The sequence below is a fragment of the Mus caroli genome, chromosome 2 (genome assembly GCF_900094665.2).
Source record: "Mus caroli chromosome 2, CAROLI_EIJ_v1.1, whole genome shotgun sequence".
NCBI lineage: Eukaryota > Metazoa > Chordata > Mammalia > Rodentia > Muridae > Mus > Mus caroli.
This window is the reverse complement of record NC_034571.1, coordinates 52,203,268-52,221,949: the sequence shown is the minus strand read 5'-3', so window position 1 is coordinate 52,221,949 and position 18,682 is coordinate 52,203,268. Positions and strand designations below refer to the sequence as shown.

The window sequence follows — 18,682 nt, the reverse complement described above, 5'->3', positions numbered from 1 at the left end:
TAACCGGTGCATACTTTGTGGGGCAAGAGAACTGTATTTCAGGTGGGAGATTTTATGTTAACAGTTAAAATAAACTGTTCCTTCTCTCTGTGGAGTTTTTTTTTTTTTTTTTTTTTTTTTTTTTTTTTTTTGCTTAACCCCTCTGGCTACAGCACACTTAGCTACCCTCTCTCAAATATAAGCTTAAGGTAGTCTCTTAAAGGGACACGAGTCAGTAAAAATGCAGTTGGATTTCCTATGCAACTCACTGACTTTGGAATATGACCAGGGTGGTCCCCCACCCCCACCCCCATGCCGAGAACCTGTCAGCTTCTTTTTATAAATGACTCCAAGCTGCTGGTATCTATTTCACTGTGCTATTAGGGTAGTGCCTAACTTGAGATGCAGTGACAAATGCTCTAGAAATCAGGCGGCCCTTACTGTGTTTTGATTTTCTCCAGCCCTAACTCAGCTGCTCCAAAGCACTATCAAGTTTACTCTGTGAGATCAGTTGGTTTTAAAAACAAAAAAAAAATCAGATTTTCAAAAGATGAAACCATTAATACTTACATATAAAATTAAGCCATTAACTTCATAGTAAAACATGCTTACTATGGTTAAAAGATATAAGCCACATACGAATTTTGCAACACCTATTAGATATCATGACCTTTGGCACTGGCATTTCCCAGTTTCAGTTGAGATATCACAGAGCTGGGGAGAGAGGAGAGAAGGAATCTTATCCCTAACGCTCACGTCCCGAATCCGTGAAACAGCCTCAGCAGAAGCAGCTTCTCTCACATTTGCTCTCAAGAATCCAACGTATCTTTTGAAAAGAAAGTGCATCAAATACAATGAACAGATGGGAAGGGAGTCAATAGCTAGACAGTAAACGTGGGCCACACACACATACACACCCTGGGAAGCCCTGAGGTCCGGTGCCCATGGTTCAGAATAAAGAAAGGGTGACGCTCAGTACCTCTCTTTAGGAAAAAAAGACAAAAAAATGAGCCTCTGGGTCTGGACCAGGTACAGTGGCCGGGCCTATAATCCGTGTCTGATTATATTCTGTTTCCTTTTCTTCTCTTTATTTCTCCCTCCCTTCCTTCCCCTTTCCCCTTTTACTCCTTCCCCCTGACTCACTCACTATTTAGGCCTGGCTGTCCTGGAACTCACTATTATAGATCAGACTGGTCTTGAACTCAAGAGATCCACTCACCTGCCTTTGTTGAGATTTCTGTGCACAGAAAAAAATCAAGCTAACAATGATCTGTCTGAGTTCCAAGCCAGTCAGGCTTACAGAGTAAAAACCCAGTCTGTCTCAAATAAATAAATAAATAAACCGGAGGTGCTTATTCACTCTAAATATAAGGCAATTTCTCAATTTTCTTGGGTAGAAACTTCCAAGCAATACGCCTGGTTCTACCATCTTCTAACACAAAGACACAGGAAGAACTAGTGCAGGGAAACCTGTGGCTTAAAAGGCAGCCACAGAAATGGTGAAGAACTGTTGCTTCATCACCAGACCTCCTCCACTCTCCTCTGGAAGCAGAACTGAGCTGCCCAGACAGCCTAGGAGGAAAGAAACAGGAGACCAAAGCTAACTATGGCATCTCAAGGCCAAAGAGTACAAAGTCTTGCCATGAGATCATTTCCTGCCCTCAACCCATGGTTGTGGTACACAGGGAGAACTAAAGGGAAACTAAACACTGTTCTCAGAATGTTCATGTCAATCCCACTGGTGTGGTGGTGCCCCTCACTGAATCATCCTCCTTACCTGAGATAATGTACTTGCTGCATAAGTAACCAAACCCTTAGGAAATATAAAGGCCTAGTGATGCATGCCTTAATTCCATCTCAAAGGCAAAGGTGGAGGTGGATCTCTGTGAGTTCAAGGCCAGCCTGATCAACATACTGAGTTCTAGGTCAGCCAAAACTGACAATCTGTCAGAAGAAGGAAGAGGGATTCGGGGAGAAAGAAGGAAAGAAGGAATAGAGGAAGGAAGGAAAGGATGAAGACAGAAGGGAACAAAGAGAGGCAGAGAGAGAGAGAGAGATGGAGATAGTCAGAAGGAAGGGAGGGAGGGAGGGAGGGAGGGAGGGAGGGAAAAATATAACCAGACAGCAGAATTGGGCCTTTGCTTTTTCACTTTCTTTCCCAGACTCCTGCCTTCTAAGAGGACAAACTTGGCAAGTGTGAAAAAAGCACCCGGGCATCTCAATGAACTGGACAAAGTAAGGTCTAAATGAACAAACCCTGGCACGAATAAATGAGGCAGTCTTTAAAAATCAAGGAGCCAAATGGAGGCTTTTGAGAAGACATTTCCATTCTAAAACACGAGGTACTCAAAGTTCATGGGTATCATTCGGCATTATTCTGAGGATATCCCAACCTAACAGGAATTTTAAGAGTAGTTCGTGCACAGCCATGAGCACACAGAGACAGCATCCCTGCTTCATCGCAGTTACTACTCACTTGCTTCCTTCTGTAATGAGCAAACTGAGAGAGTCCCAAAACAGTGGCCAGAGCTCCTCCACCCACAAGAATAGTCCCCTTCACTGCCTTTTGAAACGCCATTGCTCAGCCTACAAAGGAAAAAAAAACAAAAGAAAAGGTTAATTTAATTGCTTAACAATCTTAATCATAAAACACTGCACAGCTTATGAAACTATCTTAAAGTAGACAAGGAAACGTAAAATAAGAAGATTCCTGACATGACAATGGGTATACAATAATCCAATAGCATTAACTCAAAAAAAAAAAAAAAGGACAGGAAATTGATTATGTAAACGTTACATTCAGAGCTGACAAGAATTAAAGAAAGAAATGCAAATTAAGAGACAACTCGGGGTATTTAAACAGTATAAAGTCAAGAGAGCTGTGAAAAGAAATGTCGTTGTGGATTTGACAAAACTACAAGCTGTACTTGCGAATTTGTTCCCCAGCTAATCCTCTCCACAAGGGAAGCCGGTGGGAGTACTGGGTCATTGAACAGGACAATAACCCACAGGCCTACTTCAGGTCCTTAGGCCGCAGGTTCAATTCAAACTCGGGGACAACTTTCTGAAGTTCTCCCTTCTTGATGTAATTCTCACAGAAGCCGAACGCTGAGACACTAAGATTTCCTTCGCTAAAACAGTGGACACTTTACAGATAGGAAGTGAACAGATGCCAGGCCCTGGTCCTCTAACAGAATGATAACTTAACCTGCTGTAACTCCTTTTGTTAGTGGAGTTTAGAGGGGGAGAAGAGGGGACAAGAAAGGGGGGGAGGTTTTCCTGTAGCCAGTGACAGGCCAGCAGAGGCAAGGAGAAAGCTCCTTTGTGCTCACAGGGTATTGCTAAATAAAGTGCTGTATTGTGTGAGGGCTTGCTTTCTTCTCCCCTCTTTTCTACTACTGGATTGATTGGATTTTTTTTAAGTTCTGTTCATAGGGATTTAAAAATATTTTCTGACTTCTTTAGAAGCCAAAACCATTGCAAGGCATAAGAATCCCATCAAAATTCTCTGGTCTATCTTTATTCTGTCAAGCATAAAACGATAACATTATGTGAGCATTTTTTTTTAACTTAAGAGCAAATAATTTGACCTGCCTAAACCTTTCTCTTTCCATTCACAAAAGCTGCTAACACACCCAACCGCTTAGAAGGGAGCTATTACTCTATTTTCAAGAATGGGTAGTGATCAGACCTGTCAGAACACGTCACTTGTGCCTGATTAATACGGAACTTAAGAGCTTGCTAAGTTTAAAGGTAGTTCTAACTTAGAATACAAAAAAATATATATATCAATATAAATTATAGTTGTATGTTGGGTTCCATATTTTTTAAGATTTATTTTATGATTTATTTTTATGTGAGTACACACTGTCAGACACACCAGAAGGTAGATCAGACCCCATTACAGATGGTTGTGAGCCACCATGTGGTTGCTGGGATTTGAACTCAGGACCTCTGGAAGAGCAGACAATACTCTTAACCTCTGAGCCATCTCTCCAGCCCCCGTTGGGTTCCATATTAGATGTAAAATATCAGTTCTACTCTCCTAAATTAAAGAATTGCAGTAGAGTTGGTAACTAGATTCTATACAGAACTCATTTTGGATTATAAATTATACAGTAATAGAAGCTGGCATTTCTTCTATTTTTCCTTTCTGATCTTCTTCTTCAAACTCCAAAACTCCAACATGGGTTTGTATTGCTATTATTATTATTATCATTCTTACCCAAAAAACTATTTACCATAAACACCCTGACATTGGAGGGCTCTCCTTTACTATCTTTGTTGTTATAAGAACAGGAAAAACCAAGGGACAGAAGGGAAGGAGCCCGTCCCTAAGAAGGGCTGAGGAAGCCCTTCAGCAGTCAGATTACCAAGATTCCCGACCAATGTTTGCTTCACAGCATCCTTCTCTAGCGGTAAACCTGCAGTTTTCTAGAAATCTCAACCCAAACACACTTACAGTAGAAGGGACTGTCCTGACTTCCTTGCACGGTCCCTTGGGTTTCCTGTAAACTCTAATCCTGTGCAAGGAACCTCTAGAGCCAGTCTACAATCTGGTTTATCAGAGAGGTAAAGGAGAAGGAGAAGGACTCAGAGAGAAGTGGGGAAGGAGAAGAAACAGGTTTCTTAGCAATCCCATGAGACTGAAGTTGAGAGGCACCAAAATAGTACAAACAGCTCCTGGCAAGAGACACTGTGCACCTCATCCTTAAAGATCCTATACTTGGATGGTTCTTGTCCATTGCCTGTGCTTCTCTCCCTTGTCCTCTGAGAAATCCATGAAGAATGTCTGTTTGTAAACTAAGTCTTGATTGAGACAAGCACATCCCTGCTCCTAGTGTTCTTTCTAAGAGCACTTTTCTATTTTTAATAAACTCCAACAGACTTAGACTAAAATACTTCTCTGGTCAAAGCCATGAAACCTACGCCAACCTGACCCTGAGTCAGGATCTCTAAAGCCATGAGGGAACTTCCCGGGCTGCTCCGAGCAGTGATGTGGAGCTATGTCTTCATCTGCCACCACTGACACTTTCCCTACATAACCATCCACTTTTGCTCAAACTGTGTTTCCTGGTTAAGGAAGTCAAATATTCAGTTACCCTTAGGCTAAACCTTATCTTCTTTTAAAAGTCAAAACCACACCAAAGGCAGGCACCCATTTGTCACACAGCTTACGTTGTTTAAGGTGCTGAGACACTAACTGTTCATAGGGGTGACTGTCTCAAGAGAACTTCTGGGGACCCTGAGACAGCCTGCTATCAGACAGTTACTTTGATCAACAAGACAGAGATTAGAGTCCTAGTTTTATTTACCTAAACAATGTGCATGCCTACCCCTTATAGACAGAAGCCTGGTGGGTCCATTGGATGTGACTGTGGTGGATGGTTTGACCTGGGGTGGTAGCACTACTTGTCTTGCTGATAACGTCATTCATGACCTCACAAAGGAAACCACACATCATCAAGGACAACTGGGGTGGTACACAGAAGTCAATGAGAATGTCTCAGCACTAGGTGTTGGTCCATTCAGCCAAATAAGTGTAGGGCTGATTCTTCCAAAAGGGCGGCTTTCGCCGGGTGTGATGGCGCACGCCTTTAATCCCAGCACTACAGAGGCAGGCGGATTTCTGAGTTCCAGGAAAGCATGGTCTACAAAGTGAGTTCCAGGACAGCCAGGGCTATACAGAGAAACCCTGTCTTGAAAAACAGCAACAACAACAACAACTAATAATAATAATAATAATAATGGGTGAGAGAGGTGGCTCAACCAGGGAGGGATTCTCGGTGCCAACCTGGTGGCTTACAACCTTCTTGACCTCCTGTTCCAAGAGAAGGGATCCAAAGGCCTTTGCAGCAGGCACTCAAGTGGTATACAGACATACACATAAAGTTAGATTTTTAAGTAATAAAAGCTGCAAACAAGAAGATAGCAAATAATGTGAGGAAATTAGGAAAGATGAAGGGGATGCAGGAATAGAAAGAAGCCGCCCACCCCAGGAACTGCCTTATTAGAAACCTTGACCCAACCTTAAAAACAAAACAAAAAAAAAAAATCAAACTTATAACAGTGTTTGTTCTTAAGACATTAAAGCAATAAACACGACAACCCTGGGTCAGGATGTTTGAGGCTTGGAGATCAACTGTATTACCACTCTTTCATCAGGAATCTAAACCAGGCACCTCATAAACCCACCTCAAGACTTTGTTTACAAATAAAAATTCCTCTAGGGTCTGCAGAGATGACTCAACAGTCAAGAGACTTTGGGGCTCTTGCATAGTTCTTGGGTCCCCAGCAAGTTCATACTCGGAGGATCACAGCTGTCTGTAACTCCAGTTTCAGGTGATCTCATCTGGCCTCTGTAGGTACCAGACATCCGTATGATGCACATATGTCCATGCAGACAAAGCACTCATACACTTAAAATAAAAATATTTCTTTTTCATTTTGAAGAAAAAATTTTAAAGGTAAATCAGCTCACATTTTTCCAAATTTTAAATTTACTTAATTTCTAAACTTGACATTATACCCTATGACTAAGGTAATTGTGTTTCACTCTAAATTGTTCTGAAATCCTTTCACGCCCAAGGGGCCCATCTCAAAGACCCTGCTCTAGGATTCTGCCTCACCTGAGCAGAGGAGGTGTTCTCTAAAAAATAAATAAATAAAATGAGAGAGAAAGAGAGGAGAGAGAGAGAGAGGAGGGAGGGAAGAAAGAAAGAGAGAAAGAAAGAAAGAAAGAAAGAAAGAAAGAAAGAAAGAAAGAAAGAAAGAAAGAAAGAGAGAAAGAAAGAGAGAGAGAGAGGGGGGGTGGAGGGAGGGAGGGAGGGAGGGAGGAAGGAAGGAAGGAAGGAAGGAAGGAAGGAAGGAAGGAAGGAAGGAAAAGAAAGTGATACAACCACAGAATTATCTAGCTTATCACACAGCTCAATGTCCATGCTTTCTGGACTGTTAATTAAATCACATGCACAGTGATTCAGGACTGGCTCCCAGGCTGGCACACCCTGACTCCAATTCTTCCAAGAAGTCTAGCTCAGCTGGCCAAGCCTAAACAAAATGGCCCTCACTTTACACGCACATCTGCTCGGTATGTATGTCTCCCTTTACAGTAGGATTTTGTGCAGAAGGTTATGAGGAAGAAGAGGCCAACTAGATGACAATGAAGTGGTCCCCATGTGGGCTGAATGAGCTTGGTTTCAGTCAACCTTGGGAAAGGTGACCAAAGGGTACTGACAAAAGATGACAGGAGGAAGTGGGCAGAGAGCCAACATGGTAAAGTGAGGGATCATGAGAGCTGGGGGTTGGCCCCACTGATGCAATGTTCTGATCCAGACAGACAAACTAAATGAAGGCAGGAAGGAGACCAGTTTGGAACTGCGAAAATTTCAAGTCTTAGTACAATACTTATTTAAAGAAAACAAGAGAGTAGCAATATATCCATCTCAAACTTATAAACAAAACAAAACAGGCCTTCAAAGTATAGGCTTAGGAAACATCGGCCTAGAAGTGACCATTGCACCTGCTCCTGGAGTGCCCACAGACACCAACGACGGCTGCCACTTCTCAAAGTCTGCAGGGACCACCTGAGCTTACCTGAACCCTTGGCTGTCCCTCAATGACACCCACTATAGATAGCAACTCAGATCAACATACATCTCAAACCCAGTCCCAGAGTGTTCCCTACCTGTCTTCTCCCACTCAGAGCCAAGGCGACCCTCCCAGCTAAATCATATATTTGAATAACTTAGTCAGACATCTCCCTTTAAAAGCAAGAAACAAGCCGGGCATGGTGGCACATGCCTTTAATCCCAGCACTCGGGAGGCAGAGGCAGGTGGATTTCTGAGTTCGAGGCCAGCCTGGTCTACAAAGTGAGTTCCAGGACAGCCAGGGCTACACAGAGAAACCCTGTCTCGGAAAAAAAAAAAAAAAACAGCAAGAAACAACCATCAAGTGAAAAATATAAAAAAGCCAACAAGAACAGTCAGGGAAGAAAAGGCTTCCACACAAACCTGACCACCTGAGTTCAGTCTCCCAGATCCCAAGGTGGAGAAAACTGCCCTCTCGTCTCCAACCTTTGCCATGGTCTGTCTGGGAGCACAAGAGGCATAGGAACACAATAATAAAACCAATTTTAAGAAAGAAAAATATAGGACAATCAGAAGTATGCTTATGCTGGAAAGAATATTTCCACCCCCTGAATTCTCTACCTAAATAACTTACTTTACTGTCCACTCTAGACTACAGCTAATCTCTCTTAGCACTCATCAAGATGTCCTGAGTTCAAATTCTAGCAACCACATGGTGGCTCACAACCATCTGTAATGAGATCTGATGCCTTCTTCTGGGGTGTCTGAAGACAAGTACAGTGTACTTACATATAATAAATAAATATAATAAATAAATAAATCTTTTAAAAATATATGTAAAGGTAACGTAAGATCTCATGCATTCATAATCATCTCTCAGTGTGAGAGAAACCTCGGACCTATAGACAAATTTCCCTATCTTTCTGGCCTCTTATAAGCAATCCCATTGACCTGCAATGAACATTTAATCTCCGAGTTCTACATTAACTGCAGAAAAGTGGGAACTGCTCAAAATGTTGACTGGTATGCCAGGCTAAGAATGAGCATCTGTTACACGTGTGATCAGTGTGAGGAAAAGTACAGGTCAAAGAGCATGCTCAGTTGGGTGTGGTCGGGCATGTCTGTCATCCCAAGGCCAGGAAGGAGGCCAGCCTGAGATGAATAGCAAGACCTGTCTTGAACTGCAGGGGGCTGAAGATGGAGCTCAGTAGTGGAGCTCTTGAAGAAGAGGAATTCAACCACCAGCTTTGCAATTTGGGGGACCAGGCTCTACAGCAAGCTAGTGAAGTGTTCCACACGCTTCTGATTACCTACATCGAAAAGCCCAGATGCACAAGGCATGTCACATACAAAACATGATCCCTGGGGCATAACTTAGAGTTAGCATATGCTATCTTACTAACCATTTACAAACCAAACATACAAGTCGGTCCAAAAGTAACACAAAGCCCCCACCCATACTTTGCTCTCCATTTGCAGCTGAGCACAGAAAGCCACCCCCACTTCCCACTGAGTCACATCATGATGTCACACCCATGAGAGGCACACTCCGGGGCCCAACTCACATGTCCAACCACATATTAATCCAGTGACTTTTAAAAGAAAGGTATGTGAACTTTACAAAATTAAAAATGCAGCACTTGCTCAGAGGAAATCCTGCCCAGTATGTCCAGAATTTAGAGACTGACAGCAATCCACAGCACAATGGAAGAAGAGAAAGTGAACTCAAATCACATTCTCTTCCACTCACTCACACTAAAACTCAAGTTAAAACTACAAGGATGTCTGAGTTCTTTGAACTAGTGAGGTTGTTTGGTTGTTTGTTTGTTTTGTATTTTTTGGGGGGGGTTTATTACTGTTTGAAGTTTTCTGAGGCAGTCTCCAGTAGCACAAGTTAGCCTTAAACTTCTGGTCTCTTGCCTCTGCCTCCCCAGTGATGAGGTTATAAGGAAACATCAGCAAACTCAGGTTTAGGCAGGTTGTAACAAAGCAAACTCTTTCTTATTCCAAATGCCCACAAAGAAGTGTGTTTTGACACAGAACACACTGACGAGGACTGACACAATCAAGTGGTAACCAAAGCACAAATGAGACTGGTTGGACATGTTCTTTCTACAACATGACTCTAACAGAAAGATCTAAACCAATCACGTTCTGAGAACAGATTCCTATCCTCCAGTCACCCTGAAAGTGTGTGTGTGTGTGTGTGTGTGTTTATAAAGAACACAAACACACTGAACATGACAGCAGGGAACAATAAACCTGGAGGCGTTCAGAAGTCAGTAAGCGAAGCATCCTCCTGGTAACACAAGAGAAAAGATCCGAGGAGAAAACTGAGAGGACGATGCGTCTTCGGTTTCCCAGTGATCAAATTCTAGGCTGGGGCTGAGAAGGAAGGTAAGCACTGGTTGGAGGCCAAACAGACCTACATACATAGTTTTAGGCAAGCCAGGATTACACAGTGAGACTCAGTCTCAAAAGAACCAAACCAGGTAGGTGTGGCGGGAGTACATACCAGTAATCCTAGCACTTGGCAAAGGGAGAGGAAGAACAATCAGGCGTCCATAGTCAACTGTCACTGTATAATTCCTTCAGGTCACTGAGTCTATGTGGCAACCTGTCTCCAAAACTAGAACAAACTAAAGTAAAAAACCATACCTGAGTTTGTATAGTAATTTGTAATAGCACAATATTTTCAAATCAACTTTTTATACTGTAGAAAGCTAAACTGTTTAAATACAGACCTACTCCACCACTACTATAAATACTTCTGGAGAAGAACAGAATTAGAAGTAATTCTGTGGTCCGGAAGTATGCTGGGGAGGGAATCCCAGAGAGCAGAGTTTACCACATTGTATACCTGTGTCCCTTTTCACCCCCAGCTTGCTGAATTCTACATTTCAATTCACTCCTCCACACATCCAATAATCCATATGTGTATATGTGGATGTTTAAGCTGCACACACGGTGACGGTGTCAGAAAACCTAAAATACACTAGTCACAATAATCTCAGACTGTGCTGTTTTTGGTAAAGTGATCAGATTCCCTAAACATGTCTGAACCTCAAGGAAACAGCCATAAGAAAACAAGAGATGTTGAAATAAGATGTCCGCTCACAATGATCCTATTCAAGGGTATGTGCAACAGTAGAGCATTGTCCAGTCCCTTCACCCTTGCCCCAAAAATATTCAACTTCCTTTCACCTAAGCAAAAATTGTGAGCGATGTTTTTGCTTGATCTCAGCCATCCTACTTACGGCCAAGTGTAGTCCTCACGCCTGAAATCATACTAGTAAACATGCTGAACAATAGGTCCAAGGCTAGCCTGAGCTACAAGGCAATGTCTCAAAAATGAATGAATGAATGAATGAATAACCAGGGGCTGAGATATTCATTGGTACCAACATGGCACAGCTAACAACAGCCGCAGTCAAAGCTTGCATCCCAGAAACAGAGAATAAAAAGCATTCTGCTCAATATTCTAAAGCTATCTTTTTAATTTACGATGGCTCAGTGGGTAAAGGCACTTGCCTCTTAGACTGAGAATCTGATTTTCATCTCCAAGCCCCACAAGGTGTAAGGCGAGAACCAACTCCTGCAAGCCGTCCTCTGACCTGTGTGCGCACACACACACATATATATACACACACACACAGTAAGCACAGGTCTTCTTGCAGAGGACCTGGATTCAATCTCCAGCACCCAGTAGAAAACATAATACTATCAATGCCTTCACTTCTTCCTTAGTCCAAGTGTCCGTCCCATCTCAATTTTTCCTTTTTCTGCATTATAAAGGTTTTTTTCTATTTCTTCCAAACTATCGTGCTGGTGATAATTTGTACAGACTTTAAGCTCTCTATGTACTTCCAACTTATCACCATGGTTAGAAACTGAGAGCCAAATTATCTAAAACTGTGTTCCAAAAACAAATAAATTGCTCCAAACATTGCAAAGAGGCCACAAAGCAGCATCTTAGCACTTGGGCTTTCCTCCTCTGGCTTTAACACTGGTGGGCATTTCATCTCTCCCTGCCTCTTCTCATCTTGTAGGTTAGTTAGATCATGTGTGCCTTTTGATGTAAGAAATATGGATATAGCAAATAACCCACAGTTCTTACTAACACAAAGAATTCCGAGTTAGGCAGAGTGGGGAATACCACTCACTCGGGGAGCAAAAGCCTGAGGATTCTAACTCAAGGCCATTCCACACAGAGTTGCAAATCCTCCTGGCTGAGAGACTCTGTCTCGAACATCTAAAACCTGGGTAGCATGTGGTGACCCACACTTTTGATCCCAGCATTTGGGTGGGAGGCAGAGGAATGGAGATCTTTGTAAATTCAAGGTCAGCCCGATCTGCATAGTGAGTTCCAGGCCATCTATAGTTACATAGCGAGACTCTGGCAAAACATACATAAAAATAAAAGTAAATGCCTCACTGGTGAGTTACAGCCCTGTACAGTTTGACAAAGGAGACAGAAGGATTATGAGTTTGAGCTACATAAATCATCTCAGAAAATACAAAATAAAAGTGTGGGCCCCAGCAGAGGGCTCTGTGAAGAAAGTGACTCGCATGCAAGTGTGAGGATCAGTTTGAGTCCCCTGCACTCTGTAAATGCTCTGTCTCGATACAGTAGGTGGGGGTCAATTGAAAAAGATGTCAGACTTCAGTCTCTGGCCATGTACATCGTACACACACTCAAATATACAAACAAACATGCACACAACACACACGCTGGTTAATTTGATGACAACTTGAGATCCTCTCATCAGAGAGGCAGGATCCTCAATTGATAAAATGCCTCCCTAAGATTGTATCATAGGCAAGCCCATAGAGCATTTTTTTTTTCAATTAGTGATTGATGGGGAAGGGCTCAGCCCACTGTGGGTGGTGCCACCAGTGGGATCTTGGCCCTGGGTTCTATATGAAGGCAGGCCGAGCAAGCCAGTAAGCAGCACCTCTCCATGGCCTCTGCATCAGCTCCTGCCTCCAGCTCACTGCTCTGACTTCCTCAGTGATGGACTTTAATGTGGAAGTGTAAGCCAAATAATCCCTTTCCTCCCCAAGTTGCTTTTGGTCATGGTGTTTTATTACAGCAATAGTGCCCCTAAACACTCTCACACAAGATTATTTCAAAGCACACACATACACACACATATGCATGCACACAACTCAGCTTTTATACCCTAACCTACATACACCCACACTTACCCCAAAAATTAATACAGTAAACCTCTCCTGCTCTACAATTGGAGTGTCTTTCTATACTCAAACAGATTTTAAAAAGTTATTTTTTAACTGGTGTGAATAGAAAATGCAAAGCTCTTTGTCTTCTAACCACACATATGCATATCACCTCAGCTAACTGGAATCAATATATTCATTTGTATGGCAAAGTAGAGTCACCCTAGTTCTAGACAACATTTTTGCCAAATGGCACGAATATGCCTACATTTATACTTTGCATCATTAAAATAGGATTATGTATAACTGATACCTCTTTACAACACAGGGCTATATATCATATGTAACCAGTGTATATTCAACATAATTTATAACTAAATTATTGTCAGTATCGTAGATTGGCACTTTCAAGTCTTTTTCAGTACATACAAGTGCCTCTAAGATAAAGTAATTAAGTCCAATTTCAAAATGTGAGCTATATTTTCATTATTGCTATATTTTAGAACTCAAATACATACCACACACACACATTAACACAGGAAAACAAAAATCAAAAGCTCTTAGAATATAACCAAAGCAAGAATTCGAAATATTCAGAAAAATATCCCTTAACCATCTTGCCAAGTGAAGAAGGCAGGTAGAGGGCCACTGGGTCTGAACGTGTGCAGCCTGCTAGATACCCAGCACAGCTCTGAGGGCAGAGGACCCCTCTGTTGTCATGGATTGGGGGTGTTTTATAAACATAAGATCCTCTTAAGATAAGATATATTTTAAATGACAAGTGCTATGAAACAGTAAATAAAATGAGTAACAATTTAGAGAGTAACTGGGTGCGGGGAGATGGGGAGGGGTAGGGACTAGTGACAGCATTGAATTTCGATAGTGTTCATGAGTGTGCTGTGGGGAGGTCTCTTGAGAAGAGGTCAGCATATAGTTCATGAGGGAAAGGCTTTTGCAAGAGGCCAGCAGACAAAGATACTCAGCCTGTACAAGCTCCACATCTCTGGTATGCCAAAAGGCCGCTGTGACTGCATCAAGTGACCTCTGCAGTTGGTCCCAGCTGAGGTCAGAAGGAGAGACAGGTGCCAAGTCACACAGGACCTCCTCCTAGCAAGGCTTTCATTCTGACATAGCGGAGACAGGAAGTCAGTGGAGGGCTTTAAAAGTACAGCACTCTGATGAAATTTGTGTTTCAAAAGAAAGACTCCTCAGTGGTGTCCCGATCGGTGGTAGAGCATTTGCCTACCAGGAGAGGTTTTTTTACTTGAAACCCGGGATGGAGGGAGATCAGCGAGAGTGGGTAGAGTGTGTAAAACCAATTTGGTTGTTTTTTTTTTTTTAACAGAACATAGCCATGCTTATCAATATATGAAACATATGAAAAGGAGGCAGAAGGGACTAGAGAGAGAAAGAATAAAGAACCTCCCTGAGAAAGAAAGAAAAACACACAAACTGCAATCAAAAAATAGTATCTACAATAGGAAAACCCACACTTCCGGGATCATCTCAAACACAAATACCTATTGAACACATACTTGAGAGACTGCTCCCTCCCTCTCATTCATTGTGACAGACTGGTACAAAGAACAGCCTCTCCAATACCCACAGAGGAAGGTGTCTTCACATCTAGTCCCCCTGGGGCTGGGGTTGTTTGCCGGTTACCCTTCCATATACACACACACTCCTCATAACTGGAACTGATTTTGGACATGTATTGCAAAAGGACCTCGGGTCATATCTACCATCTGCTAACCTGCTGTGTGAAGCAGAGTGACCCAGTTAAATGCCCATGTAATAGGGAAGAGAGACTGCACATGGTTAATTACAGTTACTCATTTTTATGGGTTTGAATCTTGACAAGGATGCTTGGCCCTCTTCCCCCCACCACCACCACCCCATTTTATTTCATAATTCCCCCCCCATTGGAGACTGAAGAGTGAAAGTCAATTGCCAGAAGAACATTGTTGTCACACTAGAAGCTAAAGGGCCCTGCATTTCAATTCCAGCTCAGGAAACACTCTTGACTGAGCAGTTGCAATTCTCCAGACCCCAGCGAACTAGGCTAACACTGTTGTCAGTCAAATCACAGGGTGGATGGAACTCAGGCAGAGCACAGCAGAGCACTTTAGCAATTCAGACTCAACAGCCTCTCCTCAGCCAGGAACTCTTAAGATAATGCTGAAAGAATCAAAGCCAGCCCGAAAGATTTAGCACAGAGCTTGAGCCCAAAGCTCACCAAGACACAGGCAGGAAGAAAGTGACTTGTAAAATGGCATTTCTAAAAGGACTCTTGTCAAAACTCCAGGTTCCAATATCAATGAGGTGACCTTCACAGGCCTGACCTCACCCAGTGCACTTCTGCCTACTCCCGAAGCCATTACCTTGGCAGCTGCCAACAACGTACTTTGTTATGTTCTGAGGCAGCTGAGTGCTTCCACAGAGACTGTGACCTGAGGTGTTCAACCCAGCCTAGGACAGCCTCAGCCTGAAAAGAAAGATACCTGACTTCTCTGGACCTCAGGACCGGAAGTGGAACAATGTACCTACGTATTAAACACAATAACCAGGTGTCCGGCCCGGTGTGATGGTGCATATCTTTAGTTCCAGCACTGAGGAGGCAGAGGCAGGCATATCTCCGAGTTTGAGGTCAGCCTGGTCTACAGAGTGAGCCCAAGGACAGCTGGGGCTACATAGAGAAACCCTGCCTGGAAAAACAAACAAAAAAGTCGCATGGAGTTTGGATCCCTCGCACACATGTAAAAGCTAGGCATACTGGAGGTTGTGTGTAACTCTCATGCTAGTGAGAGAAGAAGATGGTGGATCCCCTTCCTGGCCAGGTATCAAGCCAGTCGGTGTTTAGATTTCTTATAGATTGTTAGCATTAGGGATAGAGACACCATGATGAGAATGTAGAAAAGTATATAAAACAGTGACCCTACTCAACAGAGCTGGGACACACCTATAAATCCAGGAGGATCGCTGCAAATACTAGGCCAATCTAGTCTATATAATAGATACCAGGTAGTCATGCCTACTCTCCAAGACCTTTTCTCAAAAAATTTAAGTGTATGTGCATGCAAACTTCTGTGTGAGCATATGGGCAAACGCCAACAGGAAGACTCAAGGAGTAACCCACGCCCCCATATGTGAAACTAGTAGGGTTGAGTCATTGAATGCATCATTTTAATATCTGTATGATTGTGTGTTGTTCCTGTAATAAGGAAAGTTCTCTACGGGAACCCAGCAAATGGACTGCTGGCATCTGACCAAAACCCTTGTCATCTGACCATTCCTCTGGTGACTTTCATGTTATACAACCACTCTTGTCATTAATAAAGATGGGTAAAGAGCCACACAGAGAAAGGAGAAATAGGCTTTGCCTCTGCAGTTTATTAGGAGTCTTGGAGCAAGACCTAGAAAACACTACAGAGGTATCTACCGTTCTCTGAGGAACATAGAGCATCCACCCTAAGATGATTTCCCCTTAAGCATCTGATTCAGTAACTACTTAAACCAGCTAATACTAAGTTTCAAACTCAGGACAAGCAGTTGAGGTGCCTATTAAACATATCAAAGCAGACCTGGCTTCCAGGTTCTCCCAGCATCCTTCACTTTCTAGCTCAGGGGCTGGGCTGCCCTTACCCAGAGGCTCTTCCCAATATAGTCCAGACATTTTTGTTACCTCCTCTCTCTGTGCCCTTTTTCGACCTCCTGGCTGCTACACTTGGTTCCCCTCTCTCCCTTCTTCTCCTCCTCCACCCTTTGTCCCTACATAGTTCAGGGTCGTGACCACTCTAGTCTCTCCTGCCTCTGGCTATGCTCTCCTACATATCTATGACACACTTTCTCCTCCACCATACCTAGGAGCAGTCATGGCCTTCCCATTCCTTTTTCTTTTCTTTTCTTTTTTTTCTTTTCTTTTCTTTTCTTTTCTTTCCTTTTTTCATTCAGTTAACTTGAACCAAAACTCTCAGCATTTTTCACTCTGTATGTATGCATGTGTATGCATGTCTGTGTGTGTGTGAGAGAGAGAGAGACAGAGAGACAGAGACAGAGAGATGTGCGCATGAGTATAAACCACATAATAACAGCATAAACTCCAAGGTTAGAGGACAACCTTCAGGGATTGACTCTTGCCTTCTTTCTGCTACTTTGCTGTAGACTCCAGACTACCAAAATGAGGTGAGCCACTCACACAGGGGCCCTTGAACTGTACTAGGCCTTAAAGGAAGCCCACAGAGAAAGCTCCTATGATGAGCTCAACCTTGCTTTCCTCCCCTGCCACTAACAATTGACTACTTGTTTGCAGGACACAGCCCTTCCTCGGGGTACATCCCGATTCCTGCTAGTCGCAGGTGCTGTCCTTAGCACAGTCACACATGACCAGGCACACTCAGGGTCGTATAGCATATTCAACTGACACCACTGTCAAGTTCAGTACAACATCCACCGTGGGAGAACCTGTACCACACCAAAGACACCAGCAGCCCTTCGGCTCAACCCAGACACAAGCTGTGTGACAATGAGTTTAGTTAGCTCCTCTATAAGGTCTCACCTACTCCTAAAGATGCAGTGTGGAATGTACCTGCCAACTGCCACTGTGATATCTAAGGCCTATACTATAAGCTCTCACTAACATCCTGCATGCCCACAATGCAGATGTGGCCACTATGCAAGCCTATATAAGTAGAGAAGGAAACAACAGCCTGCCTTCGTGGAGATGCAACCCTGTTTTGGGGCCTACGCAGCACCTGCTCTAACTCAGGTACTCTTATCACTCATAAATAAATCCTGTCAATTACCTGGTAAAACAGTCAGTAAGGCCTTCTCTAGCTTTTCTCTAACATCGCCTTCCAAAATAAACACTGTCTCAAACAGAAGAGATACTGTTATTTGTGGAGTGGCCTCTTACAAATCTGTACAAAGCCCAGGATCTACTGTGGATCTGGGCCACAGGTTGGTGGTTGCAGAAGTCAAAGGGAGGGAGCTGACTTTCCCTCAGGTCAGGCTGCAATCACGTGAAGTCCAGTAGCTGGACCTCCAACACTGTTAGTGTGGGCATGAACTGAAAGCATTCTCCTGTGAGAATCCTGATCAAAGGTTTGTGTCCTGAATTAACCCTCTGGGGTTAATCCACCGGGACAACTGTGCCAGGACAAGTGTGGAATTTTGCCCTCTCTTTGGAATAGCATAGCACTTTTTGGGGTACTTATTTCAGAGAAACTGGGAAGTTGCTTTTGGCTCCATCACAGCTCTGAACTCCATCTCTTGGGGGGGGGGGGGCAATTACTAATATAAAACCAAAAGGCTATCAGACCAGTTAACTTTGTAAGTTAATCTTTCTAAAGAAATCAGGGTATTTCTTAAAAATGCAGGGCCTTAAGAATGATACACTGGAGAGACCCAGAGTCCGAATTCAGAGGCCCCAGTCTGTGTCCCGGAAGAATGAAGACTTAAATACGAAGCCATGGCTAAACATCTGAAGTTCATTGCCAGGACTGTGATGGTTCAGGAGGGGAACGTGGAAGGTGCCTACTGGACCCTGAACAGAATCCTCACCACCGATGGGCTTACCGAAGTCATAAAGCAACGACGCTACTATGAGAAGCCTTGCCACCGCTGCCAGCAACATGCCGGAGGATCTACAACATGGAAATGGCTCGAAAGATTAACTTCTTGATGCGAAAGAACCATGCAGACCCGTGGCTGGGCTGCTGAGGCTTGGGGCTAGGCACCCACACTAGTTCTATGTCCAACTCCTTTCTTTATCCAGCCAAGTTCTGTTACTTTTCTCTATAATAAAAACTCCATCACAGGTGAACAAGAAAAAAAAAAAAAAAAGAATGATACACTGGTCTCAGGACATGAAGACACAAATGACAACTGATTGTTCTTGCAGGAATTACCTGAAAACAATCTATGACCCCAAGTGTCA

General features: G+C 43.2%; 1 protein-coding gene and 1 pseudogene across 4 annotated transcripts in view; one reads left to right on the top strand and one right to left on the bottom strand.

Moving 5' to 3' along the window:
* Gpd2 (glycerol-3-phosphate dehydrogenase 2) overlaps positions 1-18,682 on the bottom strand; it is a 134,090-nt gene that overhangs the window by 100,292 nt on the left and 15,116 nt on the right. For 2 of the 4 annotated variants that reach the window (XM_029470737.1, XM_021155445.2), the window contains exon 2: positions 2,456-2,565. In XM_029470737.1, coding sequence (XP_029326597.1) covers positions 2,456-2,557 — 102 coding nt within the window. In that variant the 5' untranslated portion in view covers positions 2,558-2,565. Of the gene's footprint in view, positions 1-2,455; positions 2,566-5,294; positions 5,377-18,682 lie in introns of those variants that run through there. The other 2 variants (XM_021155443.2, XM_021155444.2) reach the window with 2 other exon arrangements.
* Positions 18,169-18,588, top strand: LOC110289298 (annotated as a pseudogene).